Consider the following 22754-nt stretch of genomic DNA (forward strand, 5'->3'; position numbering starts at 1 on the left):
ATTCTGTTACAGCATGGGCTATTCTGTGTACTGTAGTATGTTTAGGAGCATCCCTGGTCTCTACTCACTCAATGCAAAAGCACCTTCACCCAGTTGTGATATCCAAAAATGTCACTAGACATTGTCACATGTTCCTTTAGGGAAAAAAAACTGCCCCAGTTGAGAGCCACTTCTCTAGAGAAATGAAGGAAGTATCAAGAAAGGGCAGGAGCTGTTATTGTCCACATTGTGGCAGGCAGAACCTTGCAGGGACTGAAGGAAGATCAGGACAAATAAGACCTCGTGACCTGTCCACTTATTACTTTCAGAACACTTTTATATAAACTCTCTGCAGACAATCTTTTCTCGTGGGTGAGCATAAACATAGTAATAATGGCTGTCATTTCCAAAAACCTGATGATAATAGCCCAGACTTATATAGGACTATTATGCTAAGCAGTGTTTTTTAAGAGTTTTACATATATGAATTTAATTAACCCTCATGACAACTCTATAAGGTAGATTCTATTATCAAGTCTATTTTCCCTGCGGAATATCAGAGGCACAAAAAGGTTATGGAATGTTTCCGAGACTGCATACCTAAATAGTAGGAGAGCCAGGATTTCTGAACCCAGGCAGTGTGACTCCAGAAGCCAGCCTTCTAATCACTATGCTACACAGTCTACTATATGCCAGGTGCTTGACACTCATTATCTGTAAATGTCACGGCAACTCTTGCCCAGGGTTCTAGAGCTATAAAGGGACAGGCCAAAATTTGAAACCTATGGTCTCTCCACTCCATCCTACTCCCCAGTTGTTAGCAAAAGCAAGCACAGAGCACAAAAGGCTAGGAGGGCATACAGGAAAAAGGCAGGAAATGTCATTGAAAGGTTACCGGGAGTGTAAAAAAGACATTCTGTATTATGATAATAAAGCAATAAGACAAAACAAAAGAGACAACAGAGGGATAAAGACAAGACAGAAATAGATGGCCCTGCTTGTATAACTGTAGGAAGAACAACTGTTTGAGCTACTTAAATCTTTGGATTAAGAATTTCCGCCATTTTTGTGTGTGTGTGTGTGTGTATTTGCGCAAATCGCTTTGCCTCGGTTTCTCATATGTAAAATGGGAACAGTACCCAGAGAACTGCACCAGTGAGACGGAATACGTTAAAGTGCCCTGCACAGCATTTGACAGGTACTGTGCACTGAATATATGGCAGCTACAGCTATTTTTATCCTAGGGCAGGTACTACCGAAGCACGTATACATCTTTTAAACATAAAAATCACTGGAACAAGCAGCAGCATGTAGGGCGGGGGCGGGGGTTGAGGGAGAGACAGAACATATGCTTAAGAGGGAATGCATTTCCCTGAGAAACAGTTTGTAAACCTCACCTGATTTATCCCCGTACAATTATTACACAGAAACGGGACAAATGGACAGGAAGGACTATGAGGAGATACCAAAATAGTCCAACTGTAGCCCGCAGCAGAAGCTCAGGGTATAAGCACACTACAACTCCCAGAAATCTCTTTTTAGCCCACAATGAATGCCTGTCCTTTATCTCCCTGGTAGAGATCAGAAAGGAAATTGCTCTCCGCCAAACCCAAACTCGTTACAACTATTACCAGCACTAAACTTTCTGGCATTTAGTTACACTAAAAGACCTGTTTATCCACCCTCTTTTGAATCAGCCTGTATTCACTCTCACCTTCCTCTGTCGGATCAGCTTGGCCAGCTGCACCCCCGAAAGCAGGAGTAATGGTTCGCTCACAGGTCGTGTGATCCCTGAGCCCAACTTGGGACCGCCAAAGACTCGAGCCGCTTGGCCTACGAGGTTTATAAAAAAGCCTGTAACTTGCAGGAGCAGAATCCGGATTCTGACAGTGAACAGAGATGCCATAGCCAGCTGGATTCCTCACGGTCCTAGTGCTTGAGGGTTGCGTGCACCCTGAACAAAATGAGGAGGAAAGGCTAAGCAAGAAGATGTCTAGGAAGCCTTTGTTTTATCAGCAACTACCCGCATGTACCCACAATTCCACGGGAGCTCGTTTGTCATCACCTGATGTACCCTGACTAGAGCTGGGGGCGGAGTAAAACCTTCCCAGCAACTGCCTATTTGAGCAGTGTAATACTTTGTCAATGCTGCTGTAACTCCACCCAGAAAGAGATATGACAAGGCACAGTGGCTTTGGAGTTGCCAGTTCTGCCACTCGCTGGCCTTGGTCAGTTTACACTGTGTTTCTGGTGCTCAGTTTGCTCAAACGAAAAATGACAATTACTCTTACATCAAAGAGTTATGGTACACACTAGGTAATTAGCACAAATCATAGCAAATAGTGTAAGTGGCAGTTATCATTTATTTCAGTTGTACCTGTGAAGAAAGTGTTATAAGTATACTTTTGCATGTAAATATTCAGTATGTTTAATAACTAAATAACAAGTATATACGTATAGTCTATATCTGTATCATTTAATCCCTGTAAGATCACAAACAGATACTACTGATGAATAAAAACATCTCTAGCACACATCTCTCTCCTACACTCCAAATACATGAACCCACTGCATGTTTGACATCTCTACGTGAATGTCTCACAGATCCTTCAAATTTAACACGTCCCAAACTCATCACTTTCCCAAATCTGCTGCTTTGCGGGGTCATAAATGGCATTTTCATCCAGCCAGTCAGCCATGCCAAAAATCAGGAAATCATACGAGGTCCTTCCTTTTTCATGAATAGTCAGTCACCAAGTCTAGTTAATAACTTTCCCTCCTGTCTCAGCCCTTGCTCAGATTTTGCTGACATTTCTTTGAATTTCTACAAATAACGAATTGGCCACCTGCCTTTATTTCGAGTGTTCTTACTAGTATTGAGATCTGACCATGTTACTCTCTGGCAATGACTCTTTACTGATTCTCCACTTTCCTCAGATTTAGGCTTCACTTTGGCTGGTATTGAATTATCTAATGATTTGTATCTGTGACTCTGTACCCCATCCCTAGTAATTCTGTTCCTCATGTGCTATGCTCCTGCCAAACTAAATTGCCTAAATGGCCTTTCTTGTTGCCGTATCTTTGCATATGCTTTCCTCACTCCCTCTTCATCTGACTCAAAACAAGACCCATCTTCTCCAGGACATGTTCCTTGAACATCAAACTAGGTTCCGTCCCACTCTTTTGTAACTCTGCACTCCACAGAGTAACAATATCACAGCAATTATAACCCTCTATTTACATGTTAGATTTTTCTATCTACTTCGTATCTGCCGGAGCCAGCTGGCCTAAGTCAAACAGCACCTGAGAGGGGGAGTGAGGATTAAGAAAAAAGACAGAGACAAGAGATAGATTTGGGACCGCTAACAGTGAATACTGCAGCCCTGAGTTTATTTAGCACAGCATATTTATACCCTACAGAGTAGTAAGAAGCAAAACACCTCTAAGTAACAAACAATCACTGAAACTTTGTAGCTCCTCACCCCAAGCCAGGTGTACTTCCTCCTGAGTCAGCAGACTGCACAGCTTGCCAACTCTGCAAAACTCCCAGCTTTACTGGCAGTTTAATCTTGCCTTAAAACAGCTCCTGACACCCATCCAGATGTGAACTCCTTGAAGAACAAGGTCACTCTAATTCATCTTTGTGTTGTCAGAGTCCAACACATAGCTTGTCTTGTAGTCAGTACAAGTTTGTAAATTGAATATATGAGTTTATGAAAGATTGAAGGCTGAAGATACATAGGCCTTGAGTTTGGCATTTAAGACTTCGAGCAGGCCAAATGTAAAAGGATCCCAGGAACTATTCTTTCATCTGCGTAACTAAGGTGGATACTGAAGGCATCACTATAGCACCTCTAGCTTCCTTCTAGCACCCAGCAAAATGCAGGTTAACCAGGACAGGCACATCTGATAGATCCTTAAACACAGCTGAGAGAGTAGATGGACAGAATCTAGGCTCAATTACAGTTTTGAGCAAAATCTATAGCTGAGTGAATCATCTTTACCAGGCAGAGTCTTTGTCAAAATCTTTCCTTTGTCTAACTTTCGATACTTTATCTAGATTGTAAATGACTATCATGTGAGTCTATAGTACAAAGAACACCTCTTATTGACCAGATAGATCTGGATTCAAATCGTATAATCCTAATCCTTAAGTTACACACACACACACACACACACACACACACACATCCTTGTGCAAATCACTGTAATTGCTTTGAGTGTGTTTCCTCATCTTAAAATAAAAATAACAGCTACTTCATGGTGTTACAAAGAGTAAATCAACTATGTATGTAAAGATTCTGATAGTGCCTTCCCAATGCATCATAGATCTTTATATTTGTTTGTACTGAGCAAAGAAACACAGTCTAAGTTTAAGAAAAAGAGATGAGAAATTATATTTTGTCTCGAAGAGGAAAAAGAATGAGAAATGCTGTTTGTGTGTGGGAGGGTGTGTGGGTCTAATCTTCCTATTAAAGTTGGGGAGGATTTATGTAATTCCACAATGTATTTAGGAATTAAAAGTGGAAGATCAAGAATTATCCTTGACTCCTTACTAAATTTCAGTTTTCACTGTAGATCTTACATCTTAGTGTGTCTGAAACCTGTTCTCTACTCCCCATTTACAGTGCTACTACATGAATTATGTAATAGTTTCTTAAGTGGTGCCTTCGGTCTGTCCCTTTTCAAAACCATTCATTACACTTAAATTTTATTTTTTGATTAAGTAATTTATGCTTCTATTCATACCGTTTTATTTGGCCTGTCTTTCATATCCTCATGAAAGTGGGTATTATCATTTTTACAGTTTCATAGGTGAAGAATTAATTCTCGGGTATTGTTCAAATTTATATTTATTTGATTTAAAGTGATCGTGGACACCTTTCTGATATGATTATGGCTCATTTGTGACTCTTTTATAGTGAATTGCTGGTTCGTGTCCCCTGTCAATTTTTCTATTCAGTCATCTTTTAAAATTTACTTGTTTGAGTTCTGAATTTAGTAAGGGTATTAACCTTGTATATACTTTATATATTTATAATATTTTCCCCAGTGAGTTGTCTTTTAATATCATTAAAAATTAAGTCAAATCATAAAGTAGTTTAAATGTTGATATAAACAAGTCTGTTTAACTTTCCCGTTGTGACTACATTCACCACTATTATCCTTAGTACTCCTTCTCAACTATTTATCAGTAACAACTCATCTGTACTATCTTATTGTTTGGACTTCTTTTTTTGCAGAAAGTTCTTCCTACTGTACAGATAGATGCTAGCATGGAGTTGAGACCATTAAGGATATAGTGATTGCTGTCTTTCCTAGTTTTACCACCTGCCAATTCCTCATACACACATCCTTTTCTCCAGCTATACCAAAGTACTTGCAATTTCCAAAAACTACAACTGCTATTTAAAATAATTAACATGCTCCTTGATATATGTGCGTGTATTTATATATAGACTACATTGTATTGTGCTAATACAACTATTAAGATTATATCCTATGGACTAAACATCTCCTTCCTCAAATGAGTAGAAATTCCCTACGGTTAAGACCCTAACTCAGTCATCTCTATATCACCGGAGCCTGGAACAAGATTGGCACTCAAGGAGTGTTCATTTCATAACTGAATGAATGAATGGAAGTACCCTAATTTTGTCTGAGATTTTCTAACAGAGTGTCGTCTCTCATGTACACAAAACGCTCAACCCACACCCATGTCCACGTTACACAATCGGCTTCTTAACTCATGACAGCCATTAATCTAGTCTCCATTTCTATAATTGTTATTTCATGAATATTATATAAGATAAATCATACGGTCTTGTAATTAATTGAGCATAATTCACTGGATATTCATACGATGGATATTGATAGCTTTTTCCTTTTCATTGTTTAGTAGCATTCCATGATGTGGATGTGCCACAGTTTGTTTAACCATATTTCTATTGAAGAATATCTGGGTTTGTACAATTTGGGGCTATTATGAATAAAGTTGCTGTAAACATTTATATAAAGGTTTTTGTGTGAGCATAATTTTAATTTCTTTGTGATAAATGCCCAGGGGTGCAATTGCTATGTCATCTGATAGATATCTTTTTTTTAACTTTTTAAGAAACTTAAAAAGTTAAAAAAAAGATATCTGTTTTTCAGAGTGACTGTACAATTTTATACTCCCGTCAGCAAAGTATAAGTGATGCAGTTTCTCTATATCCTCACCAACGATTGCTACTGTCACTATTTTTTTTTAGCAATTCTGATAGGTGTATATTGATATCGCATTGCGGTTTAATCTTGCATTTACCTGAGAACTAATGATGTTTCATGCCATCTGTATATTCTCTTTTTTTTTTGCATTTTTAATTAGATTTACTGGGGTGACATTGGTTAATAAAATTATATAGGTATCGAGTGTACAATTCAATAATATGTCATATGCATTGTGTGTTCACCACACAAAGTTAAATTTCCTTCTGTCACCATATATTTGACCCCCTTTACCCTGATCTACCTCCTCCACTTCCCTCTGGTAAGCACTAAACTGTTGTCTGCGTCTAAGAGTCTCTGTCTTGTTTGTTTGTTGCTTTCAGTTTTATATGCCACTTATGAGTGAAATCACATGGTTCTCAACTTTTTCTGTTTGACTTATTTAGCTTAGTATAATATCTCAAGATCCATCTACACTGAAAATTCTCTTCATTTCTTTGTCTATTTTCTAATTGTATTTTTCTTAACTGTCGAGTTTTAAGATTTCTATATATAATCCAGACACTAGTTCTTTGTCAGACATGCGATATCTATAGCTTGTCTTTCTATCTTCTTTACCAAAACTTTATAGAAAAGTTTTTAATATTGGTTCGATTCAACTTATTATTTTTTCCCTTTAAAAAATATGCTTTTGGTGTCAATTCCGAGAACTCTAGATCTTGAAGATTTTCTTCTATTTTTTCCTAAAATTTAGTAAAATTTTACATTTAACTTCATGATCCACTTTGAGCTAAATTTTAGGAGGTAGACTCAGATAGATTCATTTTTTTGAGCCTATATATTCAACTGTTCCAGCACCATTTGTTGAAAGGCCTATCTTTACCCCTATTTATAACAATTTGGTTAAATCTATATTAATTTGGAGAGAATGCACACTTTTATTATGTTGGGTCTTCCAATTAGCGAATGTTGCTTATCTGTTCATTTATTTATATTGTCCTTAATTTCTTTCACCAGCATTGTGTAGTTTTCAGGAACAAGTCCAGTATATATTTTTTACATTTACAGCTAAATATTTTATTTTTTAGTGATTGAAATGGTAATGTAAATTTAATTTTGGTGTTCATATGTTAATTGCTAGCATATACAAATACAAGCAACTTTGATGAAATCACTTATTACAGCTAAGAGTTTTTTTTAAAATAGATTCTATATAGATTTTCTATATAAACAGTCATGTCAACTGAAACTAGAGTAGTTTTGTTACTTCCTTTCTGATCTGTATGGATTTTCCTTAACTTTGCCTTATTGCATTGGTTGGAACTTCTGGCACTATTTCGAATGAGTGGTGAGAACAGAAATTTTTATCTTGTTCCTGATCTTGGGGATAAAGCACTCAGATTTACACTACTGTATATGTTACCCACAGGTTTTTTAGATTGTCTTTATCAGGTAGAAATTCTCCTTTATTCTAATTTTTCTGAACATATTTATCATGAATAGGTATTGAATTTTGTCAACTTTTTCTACATTAATTGATATGCTCATGTAAATTTTATTCCTTAGTCTACCAATACAATGGATTCATTCATTGATTTGAAATATTTAACTAGCCCTGTATCTCCAGAATAAACCTCACATGGTCATGCTGTATAATTATTTTTATATATTGCTGAATTCTATTTGCTAATATTTTGTTAAGGACTTTCTCATCTATATTCACAAAAGATGTTGGCCTTAATTTTCTTTATTAGTCTTTCTTTATTTGAAATGTTGCCTCCTCTTCTATTTTCTAGAAGAGGTTGTATAGAATTGGTGTTTATTCTTCTTTAAACATTTGCTATAATTCTTCGCTGAAATCATCTGGGCCTAGAGATTTCTGTCGGGGAAATTTTTATATTATAAATTCAATTAACTATTAAATTATAGGGGTATTCAAGTTATCTATTTCATTTAGATGAGCTGTGGTAGATTATGTTTTTTGAGTAAATGCTCCTTTTGACCTAGTTGTCAAAATTATGAGTTAATAATATTCCCTTATTATCCTCTGATGTCTGCTGGTTCTGCAGTGATATCCCTCGTTTCACTTCTGATATTAGCAATTTGTATTTTCTCTTTTTACTTTATAAGCCTTCCTGGAGTTTTATCAATTTTATCAATATTTTCCAAGAACAAGTTCTTTATTTCATTGATTTTTCCTATCATCTGCCTGTCTTCAATTTCACTTATGTCTGCACTTATCTTTATTTTCTTCTGTATGTTTCTCACACTTGCTTTGTTCTAGTTTGCTTTTCTTTTTCTAAGTCCTTGAGGAGAAAGATTAGATAAGGGATTTGAAACTTTTCCTCTTTTGCAATATGTGCATTTAGCGCTATAAAATTCCCTCTCAGCACTGCTTTTACCTATGTCTCACAGTCTTGATATGTTCTAATTTAATTTTCATTAATTTCAATGTATTTATTTCTATTGAGACTTCTTCTTTGGTGTGTGGATTATTTAGGAATATGTTGTTTATTTTGTGTTTAGAGAACTTCTGGTTCTCTCTCTGTTATTGATTTTTATTTTGGTTCTATAGTAGTCAAAGAATACACTCTGCATGATTCTCACTTGTTAAATTTGTTGAGGTTTTCTGGCCAGCATCTTTTAGGGGAACTTTAAAGTGTATATTCTATTGTTTTTGGGTAGAGTGTTCTATTAATTTTGAGTATGCGTCTTTGGATAGTTTTTATTTTTAGTATTTGCTCTAGGTATTACATTATATGTACATAACTTAAGTCTGCTGGTGTCATAATATATGAGTTCAAGTGAAGTGTAAAAACCTTATTGTGAAATCCAATTCAAGGAAGCAATGTAGAAGCATCCTGAATTCACCCCTTTTCCATGGAGACACCAAATCTATAGCTACATAAGGATCAATTTCCTTTGAAAAACAAAACAACAAAAAAACTAGATGGTCTATCTTAACACATTAAGAGGTAAACAAGAAACAACCCATGTCAATGTGGATTGGAGATGCTGAAACAAAATCTCACCCTAAATCCCTCCCCCAGCACAGCAACCCACAATCAGTAGGGAACTCACAAGCTCAATCTTCTTCCGGAGGAGTTAAGTCTTTGAAACTCTCATACCTCAACTTTTAAGAATTTCACCTGAGAGACATACCCACAAAACATATAGTTTTGTTTTCAAAACATATAGTTTTAAAAGGAGCTTGTGTCCACATGACTCACAAGGCTATAGCAAACTGAAAAAGTTTGTAAGGGGCTCACATGCAGACTCACACACCTGAAGGTCCAAAGCCTAGCATAGAGGCTGCTGACTAAAGGAAAATGTGATTTTGTAAATTTGAGAGATTCCTACATGTAATAATAATAATAATAATAATAATAAAAAGACCTCAACTAAGACTGGAATCAGGAGGACTTGTAGTGGGGAGCTATTGTGCCTATGTTGATTGCAAAGCCATATAGGAAGAATTCTTTTTTATAATAGGCCTCTTTCCTTCTTTTTCTCTATAAAATAATTTTCTTTTCTTTATTTTAGCAAACTTGCATGTGGCTCATCATGGCTGCAAGTTCCTAAGTGCAATTCTCTCTCTTTCCCTGAATAAATTCTTTTTGTTGGAGCAAGAGCTAGCTGACTTTTTAAATAAGGTCAACATTGGTTGCTCATATGTGGATCCAGAGAAGGACCTCCAATAACTCTAGGGCTGGTGAGCAAATAGGTGAGGTGCCCACACAGGCCTTTGATCTCACTGTTTTTCCTGCCCACAAAGTAGTTTAAGGGAAAGTTTTCTCTTGGATCCAAGATTGTACTTTGTTTACATTTTGAAGCTCTCCAGGCTTTATTCATGGTCTATTCAGAGGTGTCATACTTTTCTGTTAAAGGCACTGTTTGTCTTCTGACACTTTGGCCTGATTCCTTCAGTATTAGGCTGTTGCTTAAAACTGGCTAACCTCCAGCATGATCTCCTTGAAACAAAACTGTTTCTAATGAAAATAGCTAGCCTTTAGTTTAGTACTAGACCAGACTGTCTCATTTCAGTGTTCTTCAGTCTTCGTCCTGACCTATCCAAGATCATACTTTTCTAATAGAATTTTGCTGTTCAGCCTCTAGCCTGACTCCCTCAGGACTGAGTTGTGACTTTGAAACTGTGCTGCTTTGGCCCTTGGCCTAACCCCTTCAAGATCATACTGTTCTAAGTTGGACAGATCAGCATTCAGTTTGAGAGCTGTTTGAGCTGTTTAAGCTTTTTGAATTGTTTAAGCTGTTTTGGGCCTTTGCTTTAGAGAAAATCCTCTGGAAATGAGGTCTTGGTTATCTAAATACATTCTGGGTGCCTCCCCTACAGAGACCCTGGGCAATTTTATGTTTAGAAGCTATGGTCATTTCTCATGCTCATATCTAACTAAATGGACTGATTTGACAAAAGAAATTCAGAATACCAATGGTCACTATGGGGAACTTTTGAGATACTCAAACTTACTTTTCTTAAACTGAATTGGACAACCATAGCTCTGAAATTGGCCAAACAAAATGAAACACATATTTCGATGAGTATTTTGAGGCTTCCAAATGTTGCCAGGAGTCTGTTGTCTCTTTGCAAAGTAAAGTTTTAAGATAACTGAGGCAAACAAACATTTAAAGAAAGAGATTTTTTTTCAAAGCCTTGTGTTCTTTGCCTCTGGTACTACCTTGCCTCTTTTCCATGGCTTCTTTGTCTCAGTCTCAACCTCAAGTGCCATCTTTTTGTCTCTAAAAGCTTCTTTGTCTCTAGCTCTGCCTCCTGTGCTATCCTCCTCCCCCTCTAAACCTTTTTCCACTCCCTTCTTCTCTGAAACTATCGGATGTGCTTCTTTATATTTAAGCCTTCTGAGTATCCTTATAAACCCTACATTTCTTTTGTTTCCTAGACTAAGGTGAGGGTCAGGCTCAACATTGGATGATAACTGCCAGTTGAGGAGATCCTGAAGACTTATTAGCATTGCAGCTGAGAGTCTGATCTTATGCTTAGGGCCATAAAATTGCTAAACACCGTCAGTGAGCAATACCTAGGACTTCCCCAAAACCAACTAATGGGAATAACATTTAGGCGTGTACACAAAAGCCTGATGAACCTGTTCATAATTAGTATAATTGACTTCAGATTGTTTTCAAAAGATATTCTGGTTTTCCTTTAGTTGCTGATTCCATTCAGGTAGCCTTCAACTCTGTTTATTAACAGGTTGAATTGATATTTTTTTCTCTTACTCAAAACAACCAAAATTGAATAGGAAACCATGTCTACTCAAGGTTTAGTTAATGTGGCAAATCAGCTTGCTCACAGACTAGATGAGTCAGCTAAGGTAAGACCATTAAAATTCTTAATTTTCAACTCCAATATAAAACTAAAAACCCAGTTTCTGCTATTATTGCAAAAAGCCAGAACACTGGAAGACATTGTCATAAATTTAACCACTTTACATGCCCTCAGCATTCTAACCAGCCTTTCCAAGTCCTCCTAATTTCAAATGAGGGGGCTCTAAGGAAACACAGGGGCTCTTCTCAACCCTCCCTCTTAATAGGCTTTGACTATCTTTTCTCCAAATTGGGAACAATTTATTGACACCAGAGCTACATTCCCAGTGCTCAAACCTACAGCTATAAGGCAGGCCACAGGCTCAGAGTAATAAAACACTTCAGGTTCTGGGAATTGCTAATAAACATCAATAAGTCCTTGTATATAAACCTACCTCCTTTTTAAAGGATTTTTAAGAAATACTCATTAGTTTTATCATTAGTTCATTTGCTCCTATTCATTAATTAGGCAAAGCCTTCTTAGAAAAGTATAATGCCAACATTCTTTTCTCCCAAAAGAAGGAAATAAACTTAGAATTTGAAGGTAGTCTTCGAAATGCCTATTCAGGTGAATTAAATGAGCTTGAGCATTTTTCGTTTGCTCCATTTCTGACAACAGTATAGGAGAATCTGGGAGCAATATTAATTTGTGCCATTGGATCAGTTGCCATCCTCTTTATGGGCAAAATCTTCAACCGATATTGGCAGGATCCACAGTGTACCTATCAAGATTCAAATAGATCCCTCAAAACTCCTTCTCCAAATCAATCAAGATCTCATAAGAGGCCCTTCAAGGCATAAAGCCCATAATACAAAAGACCAAAGTCAGGGTTTTGTTATCTCTTACACTAGCTTTTTACCTGTAAGAAAACTCAAGGGACAAAGTGGAGGTTTGTTCAAGACCTTGGGCAATAGGGAACATTGTTAGACCTTGACGCCCTGTTGTTCTTAACCCTCATATCCTCCTAGCATCCATCCCAATTGAAAGTAAATCTTTTACTGTGATTGACTTATGTAGTGCATTCTTTAGTATTCCAGTCAATGAAGCTAGCCAATATATTTTTGCCTTCGCCTGGACAGAAAAAGAATTTACCTGGACAATAATGCCTCAGGGTTTTACTAAGGACCCTTTTTTATTTCTCACAAATCCTGATGCTAATCTAGATTGTATAAATTTCCCTAGGAGTTCTACTCTGTTGCAGTATGCAGATAACTTGCTTCTTTGTTCTTCCTCCCAAGCCTTCACACAAGGAAACATCATCCATCTATTCGGGGCTTTTGGCCTTGAAGGGACACAAAAGTCTCCAAAGGAAAGTTGCAGTTTTGTCCAAATCCAGATTCAGTATTTAGAACATCTTATATCAGAAGAAAGGCTGCACCCATATTTAGATAGGATTCATGGCCATGTAGAGAATATTTTCACAGTGTATTCAAAAAGATAAAAACTCCAAAGAGCACAGTCTGAAACCTGGGGATTTTGTATACTAGAAAAGGCAACTCCATAAAGAATTTCTCAGCTTGGTGGGAAAGTGTCTTATCAGGTACTATTGAGTAACCTTTTTGTCAATAAACTCCAGGCAGTAGACTTTTGGATTTGCATGTCAAACCTAAAGAAGGCACCAAACGCAGACTGGACTTGCACAACACTCAGTGATTTGAAATTAAAGATGTCTAAAAACTGAAGCAGGCAGCATCCAAAGGAGACAGCTTTCTCAAGGCAAATGGGCCATGCCCACACACTCATTTGTTAATTTTGCTTTTTACTTTATTTCCACTTCTCTCTCTTGAAAGGAAAATGCACTTGAACATTTCGCAATCTATTTCAAAAGGGGGAAACCTCTCTGGTTGTTTGATCTGTCATTAAGAGCTTTGAACTAAGACAGTAAAGACTCTTTATTTCACCACCTTCAGGTTTGGGATCTTGGCTTGGAACCATTAGATATGCTAAGCTTGTTATGTTGTTTTTAATTTTGCTCTATATTTCGAAACAGTACTTACGTGTAAAAATTACACTAAGAGTCATTCCAACAACTAACTTGGCTTGAATCACAAGTAATGTTAGACTTCTTTGAATTCTGGTGCTGTCAAAAGTTATAAATAACAGCAAGGTCTCCATTTCCCCCACAAATTTCAACAGATACATTTTATGAGCTCAAACTATAGTCTAAGCAGGATATATTGTACCTTGATGTAAGTGCAAAATACGTTTTTGTATTTCAAAATTCATTAACTATAAAATTGAGAAGTTCCCATCTAATTTTCAATTGAAAGTAATTAATTCAAAATGTAATAACATTCTAAAAGGCAAATATCAAGATAGTAGTATAATATATATGAGGGTTTTTTTGTAGTTTTATGTGACGGATATGCTTAATTAAAATAACATGGACATGAATTGATAGTATTTGGCAGTACTTATCTGTGTAAAAAGAAATTTTCCAAGGTTAAATATGTAAAATCTTAATACAAATCAGCATTAACAAATAAACATTCGACATCTATTTTGATGATAGGGAACACTAACTTTGAATATCAGTGGACCAAGATGTTATCTCAAAAAGAATAATTCCATTCCTCTCAGTAATAAAGCTACATTACAAAAAAGTGTATTAAATTATTATTAATGTTTTTTTGAGTTTTTATTAATATTAATTTGTGAGATTTCCCCCTTCTTATGTAGGCGTCTATGTAATAGCTTTAATTTAGTCTCTTGAACCACAAATCCTAAAATATTTATTCCCTGGCCCTTTACAGAAGATGTTTATTGACTTTTGTTTTTAAGAAATATATCTCCTACTTATTATATCTTCTAAGTATACCCAGGAATTTTATACAGTAACTAAAATATCAGGCAATGGCAAGAAAATAAATATGTGTGTGAGAGTTTGTATATGTAGTGACCAGAATCCCTTCCCTTATTTGGAGAGAAATTCTAGATCTTAGGGGAATAAAATCTCTAATAGATTCATTTTCTTAAGCCCTTTTTCAGTTGTTCTTTGGGCAGAGCCTGTGCTTTGCATGTTTTTTTTTAAGTTTCTAGGATCTCAGCTGAAAAATTGCATCAAAACATTTCTTCTAGGTATTTTATGCTTCCTTTTCTTCCTACAACAGCTATGTTACAGCATTTCACAACCAAAATAACATATATCAGATATAAGTGATCAAGTCTTTAAAAATTCTTTTAAAAATTGCATAAACTTGCAATAAATTAAAATTATAACCGTATCTATTAAGGTTCAATGTGTATAAATTCTGGGCTGTCTTTTGAAAAAGTTGCAATGATTTAAGAATCCAAAGAATGTAATATGTGTTGTTTAAATTTTAAACCTCATAGATAGGACATCCGAGAATTTTCTAAGAGGTTATTCCAGAATCTCTAAAAAGTGTTTTGATTATAATCTCTAGTTTCTAACTTCTTTTCTTCTGGAGCTCTAACCTAAGAGACAGAACAATTTCTGTTCTTCCACAGGGATTAATTGTTAAGTAGTTCATACAGGATACATATTAAGGTCTTCAGACTGTTGAGCTAAACAGTCTGATGGGATTGATTTCGAATCCCATTTCCACTTACTATCTGTGTGGTCTAGGTTAAAATAATCTCTCTGTTCCTCAATTCCTAAGCTGTTTTATTGGAATAACAATAATATCTACTTCGCAGTGTTATTGTGAGTATTAAATGAGTTAACACAGAGGGAAAAATGGGAAAATTAGACCAACCTTCCTTGGGTTGAAACTGAAACCAAACTCAAAAAGCAATGAAAGAATTTTAAATCTTCCTAAAATTAATAAAGAGCCAACAAAACAGTAAAAAATGTTTTAGACAAAAACCCATAAAAATAGGAATCATGTTAAATTCACTACTTTGGACTGACTTAGCTCTGAAGAAGGGGAACATTTGTTTATTCTAAAGTTATGGCTAAGAAGTTTATCTGTACTTTTGGCTACTTCATTGTGTTATGCTTATAAAATTCAGTCTAAGAGTAGATGACTTTCGTCTTGACCCACAATGGGCGAAACCACATTCATAAGGATAAATATGAACCAAACTCGATCTCTAATGGACTGTAATCCTACTTCGATTCATTTAGAAAGCTCAGAAAATATTGAGTCCTGAATTTAGGTTAAAATAATACCAGATTTCTAGTGCCCTAAGAAAGCTAAAGAAAAAAAATTCTTTGGAGGAACACACTGTCATCTTAGGCCTCAAATTTCTACAAATAATTTTTCAAAAACAAAGTCTAGCATAAAATCAAGGAAAAAAACAGACACACAAGGAAACAAGAAACTCTGAGCGAAAACCAGGAAACAAAGTCAGATAACAGAAGCAAATCTACAGGGACTGTAATGCTGAAATTATCAAATAACAGGCTGTAAAACAATTAGGCTTAGTATGTTCAAGAAAATAAAAGCTAAGTCAGAAATTTTAAGCAGAGAATTCAAAAAGATAATACGGGACATAACAATTGGGAAAAGTACTAAATTGAATTTCTAGAAATGAAAAGTACAAAAAACAAAATTGAGTATATGGGTTTAACAGTTTATTAGGTATATCTGAAAAGATATTTGTGAAGTAGAAGACTGATAAGAAGACACAATTCAAATAAAAGTTGAAAAGTGATGGAAAATAAGGATGGTAAATAAAATATAGAATAATGTCTAATATGATTTTAAACTGGAGACTCAGAAGGAAAAGAAAAAATGTAGCAAAAGCAGTGTTTGAAGAGACAGGGGCTGAGTCTTTCTCAGAACTCATTTCCAAAAGAAGTGAATATACATAAATCTGTGAGGACAGTGCTAGACACATAAAACATTCAATAAATTCAAGATATTATTTATTCTATCTCATAACACCTTCCTAATGATTCTTTGATATCGCCTTTCCCCCAAGTTCACAAACATTTCATTTTTGTATTTCTAAGATCTGTATCATGCCTAAAAATTGGTAAGAGAAGTTATCCAAAAGGTGGAGGATGTGAGAACTGATAAGAATGCTTTTGAAGTGAAAGGTCATAGGTTTGGGTGGAAAATAAGCTGAACCCAGGAGGTTGATAGATTGGGACAAAGTACACATCAAAAGAGAGTCAAACTGCTTGTTTAATCCCTGAACAGCAACATGGATATATTGCACTCCTGTCTGATTCAGGGATGGGGGAGGCTAAGTGAGGCTTAGTTCTTCATAGGGGAAAGAAGGGGTTGAGATTGGTCTCAAGGTTTTGTAGATGAGGTGCTGGGATCTCTGGCTGGAAGGGCACGCTGCCGCCCCTTGTGATGACCCCAGACACATAGTACAACATCACAGTTATCCTCATCCTCTTTTTCACTCTCTGAAGAGCTTTCACCAAAGGCTCGGGGCTTTTCATAAATGCAGCAGCATTTAGATGAACGACGACCCAAGTGCTCATTGTCTACAGTGTCACTTGACCATTCCACTTTCTTGTTTGGCTTCCCCTTCTTTAAGGTAGTTGGTACATTGTTATTCTTTACCTCATTTGCCATGGTAACTGTGGACTCTGAGACAACTTCTCTCACCTTAGATGTCAACTCTTCCATAGCAGAACTCTAAGGGTAACAAAGGAGGGGAAGTGATATATCCAAAGAGTCTGGGGAAAATATAGATCTAAACTCAAATCAGAGCCAGAGTCAGAATTCAGATACTGAGTCTGTTTCTCAGCCTTAGATTTCCCACCTATAAGGCATCCAGCTCACCCTTGCTTCTGACTTGCTGTGTGTCATCAAAATCAGATTGTGGAACCACAGAGTAGAGTTTAGATATCAGGGAAACTGAAGAGGTAGCAGGAAAGAAAACTGGACTAGTTTGGTTCCATATCCTATCAGGTTAAAGAACAAAAGGTGTTTTTAAAATATGTAACTTCGTGAAGAATGTCTTAGGAAAACCTATCAGTGGACCTTTATTTATAGTTTTCTTTGAACAGTGACATACTGTACACCACACACACATACACCTAAACACACACACACACACACACACACACACACGCACACACACACAATTCTTCCTTCCCTTCCCACATAAGGCACACTTTATTTGAGTGTGGCTGTAGTCTACTATAAATGCTGATGAATGTTAAAGATAAAAATGGAAAATAATTCAGGTACCATATTAAGAGGGGAACTTAGATTTCATGCTGGAGGTCTCCTAGGACCATTGGAGTTTTATCAGCCATAGAGTGAATTTTCAGGTCTGTATTTGAGAATTTTCACTATAATAGCTATGTGAAGGCAGGAAAATGATAATTTAGAGAACAGCAGTTCACTTTGGGGGTTGGATGGATAGTAATAACAGCAAAACTTAATAAAGGATAATTAATATACTAGCACTGGTATATTAACAGAAGGAAGACAGTTGTCAATAAATCTATCTCCCTGTAAAAAAAGAAAAAGAAAACTTTTGATATTATGGGTAGTCATGAGTCAGAATACAGGCAGAATTAGATCTCATGAGGGACAGGGGAAGAAGTCTGAACAAGGAAGGTTAACATATGGCAAAACAGTAATCCAGAAAACAGTTTTGCCTGGATTCTAAATGGTCTCCCTTACTCACGTACTGGTATAATGGAAAACTCCAAGCAGTCTTTCAGGTCTTACCTGAATCTTCAGTCAGTAGCCATCCCTTAGGAAATCAGCTTTGCTTTTGCCTTTTGTTATGCCTATCACCATAACAACTGACAGACACAGAAGGAGGGCGTGTCTCCATCTCCTAGGAGACAAGTCATGAGTGGTATCATATTGAAAAATATTGCTCCCTCCAGCAACTTTACTTGTGAGGCATCCAGATGTCTAATTAAACTAACACTGATGCTAGGTCTTTCAAATTCTTGTCAGTGGGTGGCCCGGCTAGATTTCATTTCCATTTTGGATATATCTACTAGATTTGTGGTTCTCAAACACTGGTGTACATCAGAATTTCTAAAGAAACGTGTTTAAAATACAAACCTTATGCTCCAATCCAAAAAGATTAGAATTCGAACATAATCCAGACATCTGAACTTTTACAATCTATAAATACGGTTTTAAATGGGTTTAAAAACATTATGTGGCCTAACATTTTGTTAATTGAACAAAACTACATCTGTAGCCCAAATTTAATTCATGAGCCAACAAAATCCTATCCTAGCCTAGGACATTCAAATCTTATTTAAATATTTAAGAAAAAAAACGATGTGGGAGGAACCTTTGTTTTCTCTTTTTAAAACTGTGTTAAATAACTTGAAAATTACATAAAATTTTCAAAAATAGTATCAATCATCTTGCTTCTCCCAGTGCTAACATCTTGCAAAGCCATAATCAATCAAATCCTGATTATTAACACTGATAAAATACTGTAACTAAACTATATACCTTATTCTGTCTTTACATGGACCTGTTACCATTTTTTTTTCCTATTTTGGTATTTAGTTCTATAAAATTTTACTGCATGTCTAGTTTTGTGTAACCACCATCAAATCAGGATACAAAACTATTTCATTACCCCCAAAGAAATCCCCTCTTGCTATTCCTTAATATCCATAATATCCCCCTATGCTCCAATCCCTGGCAATGAAAATCTGTTTGTAGTCAGTATAATTTTGTCATTTTGAAAATGTTATATATATGAAAATATAGAGTATGTAATATTTTGAGATGGGCCTTTGTTTTTCATTCATCATAACGCCCTTGAAATTCAGCCAAATTGTTGCTTACTCAATCTGTTTTTTATTACTGATTAATGTTCTATTTACAGATTACCATCGTTTGTTCATCCATTCACCTGATGAAAGATATTTGGGTTGTTTTCATTTTGTGTTATTGCAAATAAAGCTGTTGTAAATGTTTATGTAAAGCTATTAGGAGAACATGTTATTCTATCTCTAGAATAAATGCCTAGGGAGTACCATTGATGGGTTGCCTAATGTACATTTAACTTTATTAATAATTTACAAACATATTTCCTGAGTAACTGTACCATTTTACATTCCCACCAGCAATGTATAAGGGATCCAGTTGTTCTGCATCTTTGTCAGTACTTGGTATTGTTAGTGCTTTAAAATTTTAGTCATTCCATTATATGTACAATGATATAACATCGTAGTTTTAATTTGTATTTCCCTGATGATAAGTGATGTTGAGCATCACTTTATATGTCTTTAGCAATTGGCATGTCTTCTTTGGAGAAATGTCTAATCAGGTCCTCTGCATATTTTTTAATTAGACCATTTGGGGGTCTTTGTCATTAAGTTGTATGAGCTCCTTATATATTTTTGAAATTAATAACCCATTATAGAATGTTTCATTGGTAGATATCTTCTCCCATTCAGTCTGTTGTCTTTTCATTTTGTTGATGATATTCCTCACTGTGCAAAAACTATTTATTAATGTAGTCTTATTTGTTTATTTTTTCTTTTGTTTCCATTGCCCAAGGAGGTATATCCAAAAAAGTACTGCTAAGAGCAATGTCAAAGTGTTTACTGCCTGTATTTTCATCTAGGAGTTTATGGTTTCAGGTCTTACATTTAAGATTTTAAACTGTTTTAAGTTAACTTTTGTATATGGTGTAAGAAATTGGTCTATTTTCATGTTTTGCCTTTTCACAACACCATTTACTAAGAATGTCTTTACAACACTGTATGGCTTAGAGGTTAATTTTACGAAACATTCCAAGAATGCCTACCATTCTCAAACTGTTCCAAAAAATTCAGAGGGAGGAAAACCTCCCAAGCTCATTTTATGAGGCCTCTATGACCCTAATTTCAAAACTAGTCAAATACATTACAAAAATGAAAATTATAGGTTTATATTCCTGCTGAACATAGATGCAAAAATCTTCAACAAAATATTAGCAAACCAAATTCAGCAATACATTAAAAAGTCATACACCATGATGAAGTGAAAATTATTTCTGGAACACAGGGTTTGTTCAATATTTGCAAATCAATTATCGTGATACTCCACATAAACAAAATAAAAATAAAAATCATGATCATATCAGTAGATGCAGAAAAAGCATTTGACAAAATCCAGCATCCATTTATGATAAAAACCCACAGTAAAGTAGGAATAGAGGGAACATACCCCAACATAATAAAGGCCATTTATGACAAACTCATAGCTAGCATCATATTCAATGGGGAAAAGCTAAAAGCATTTTCCTTAAGATCAGGAACAAGACAAGGATGTTGACTTTCACCACTTCTATTCAACATAATATTGGAAGACCTAGCCACAGCAATCAGAGAAAAAAAAAGAAAGAAAGAAAAGAAAAAGAAGAAAGAAAAGAGATAAAAGGCATCCAAATTGGAAAAGAAGTAAAACTGTCATTATTTGCAGATGACATAATACTCTAGAAAGAGAACCCTAAAGATTGTACTAAAAATCTATTAAAACTGATGAATAAATTCAGTGAAGTACCAGGATACAAGATGAATCAGAATTCAGTTGCATTTTTATGCATCGATAAAGAACTATCAAAAAGAGAAATTAAGAAAACAATCCCATATACAATTGCATGAGAGAAAATACCTGGTAATGAATTTAACCAAAAGACCTGTACTCAGAAAGTCATAAGACATTAAAGAAAGAAATTAAAGAATATTAAAAAAATGGAAGAATATAGCATGCTCATGAATAGGAAGACTCAACATCATTAAAAATGTCCGTATTACCCAAAGCAATCTATAGACTCAATGTAATTCTTGTCACTAATGACTTTTTTTTTACAGAATTAGAATAAGTAACCCAAAAATGTATATGGAACCACAAAAAGACCCGAATAGCCAAAGTAATCTTGAGAAAGAAGAACAAAGTTGGAGATATCACACTCCCTGATATCAAACTATGCTGCAAGACTATACTAATCAAAACAGACACATAGATCAATGGAACAAAATAGAGTATCCAGAAATAAGCCCATGCCTATATGGTCATTAGTTTATAGCAAAGGAGGCAAGAATATACAGTGTGGTAAAGAGAGTCTCTTCAGTAGATGGTGTTAAGAAAACTGAACAGAAAAGTATAAAACAATGAAACTTGATTACTTTCTTATACCATATGGAAGAATAAACTGAAGATGGTTTTAAGACTTGAATGTAATATCCAAAATCATAAAACTCTTAGAAGAAAACATAGGGAGTAAACTCTATGACATTGCTCTTAGTATCATTTTTTCTGATATAACTCCTCAGGCAAGGGAAATAAAAGAAAAAATAAACGAATGGGACTATATCAAGTTAAAATTTTTACACAGCAAAGGAAACCATTGACAAAACGAAAAGACAGCCCACTGAATGGGAGAAGATATTCTCCAAGGATACATATGATAAGCAGTTAATATCCAAAATTTAAAAAGAACTTATATAACTCAACACCAAAAATACAAACAATCCAATTAAAAAGTGGGCAGAGGACCTGAATAGACATTTGTCCAAAGAGGAGATACAGATAGTCAATAGAATATGAAAAAATACTTATCACTAATCAGAGAAAGACAAATTAAAACCTCAATAAGATATCACCTCACACCTGTTGGAATAGCTATCATCAATAAATCAACCAACAACAAGTGTTGGTGAAGATGTGGAGAAAAGGGAACCCTCGTGCTCTGTCAGTGGGATTGCAAATTGGTTTAGCCACTATGGAAAACAGTTTGTAGGTCCTTCAAAAAATTAAAAATGGCTATGTGGTGACAGAAGAAACTCTAACTATGGGTGATGAACAGATAATGCAATTATATATATATATATATATATATGCTTTATTGTTGAACAGTGCACCTGAAACTTACTTAATTTTATTAACCAATGTCACCATAATAAATGAATGAATGAATGAATGAATAATTTGAATATGGTACTACCTTATGGCTCAGCAATTCCACTTCTAGGTATTTATTTGAAAAGACCAAAATACTAATTTGAAAAAATATATGCACGTCTATGTCACTGCAGAGCTAAGATATGAAAGCTATACCTAAGTGCTCATAAATAAATAATTAGACAAAGATATAGCACATATACACAACAGAATAGTACTTGGCCATGAAAAATGAAACCTTACCATTTGAGACAACGTGGATAGACCTAGAGGACACATGCTATGTAAAATAAGTCAGACAGAGAAAGACAAATACCATATGATCTCACTTATATATGGAATTTGAAGAATAAAATAAACAACAATAAAAAAGAAATAGACTCAGAGATACAGAGAACAGACTTATGGTTGCTAGTTGGGAGAGG

At 35.3% G+C, this 22754-nt stretch overlaps 1 protein-coding gene across 1 annotated transcript in view; it reads right to left on the bottom strand.

The window, feature by feature from the left end:
- Positions 1 to 2027, bottom strand: part of FAAH2 (fatty acid amide hydrolase 2) — a 55467-nt gene extending 53440 nt beyond the window's left edge. The window contains exon 1 of the mRNA XM_016166276.2: positions 1694 to 2027. Coding sequence (XP_016021762.1) covers positions 1694 to 1885 — 192 coding nt within the window. The 5' untranslated portion in view covers positions 1886 to 2027. The remainder of the gene's footprint in view (positions 1 to 1693) is intronic.
- Positions 2028 to 22754: the final 20727 nt, after the last annotated feature.

Source organism: Rousettus aegyptiacus, unplaced genomic scaffold (assembly GCF_014176215.1).
Source record: "Rousettus aegyptiacus isolate mRouAeg1 unplaced genomic scaffold, mRouAeg1.p scaffold_m13_p_9, whole genome shotgun sequence".
Taxonomy (NCBI): domain Eukaryota; kingdom Metazoa; phylum Chordata; class Mammalia; order Chiroptera; family Pteropodidae; genus Rousettus; species Rousettus aegyptiacus.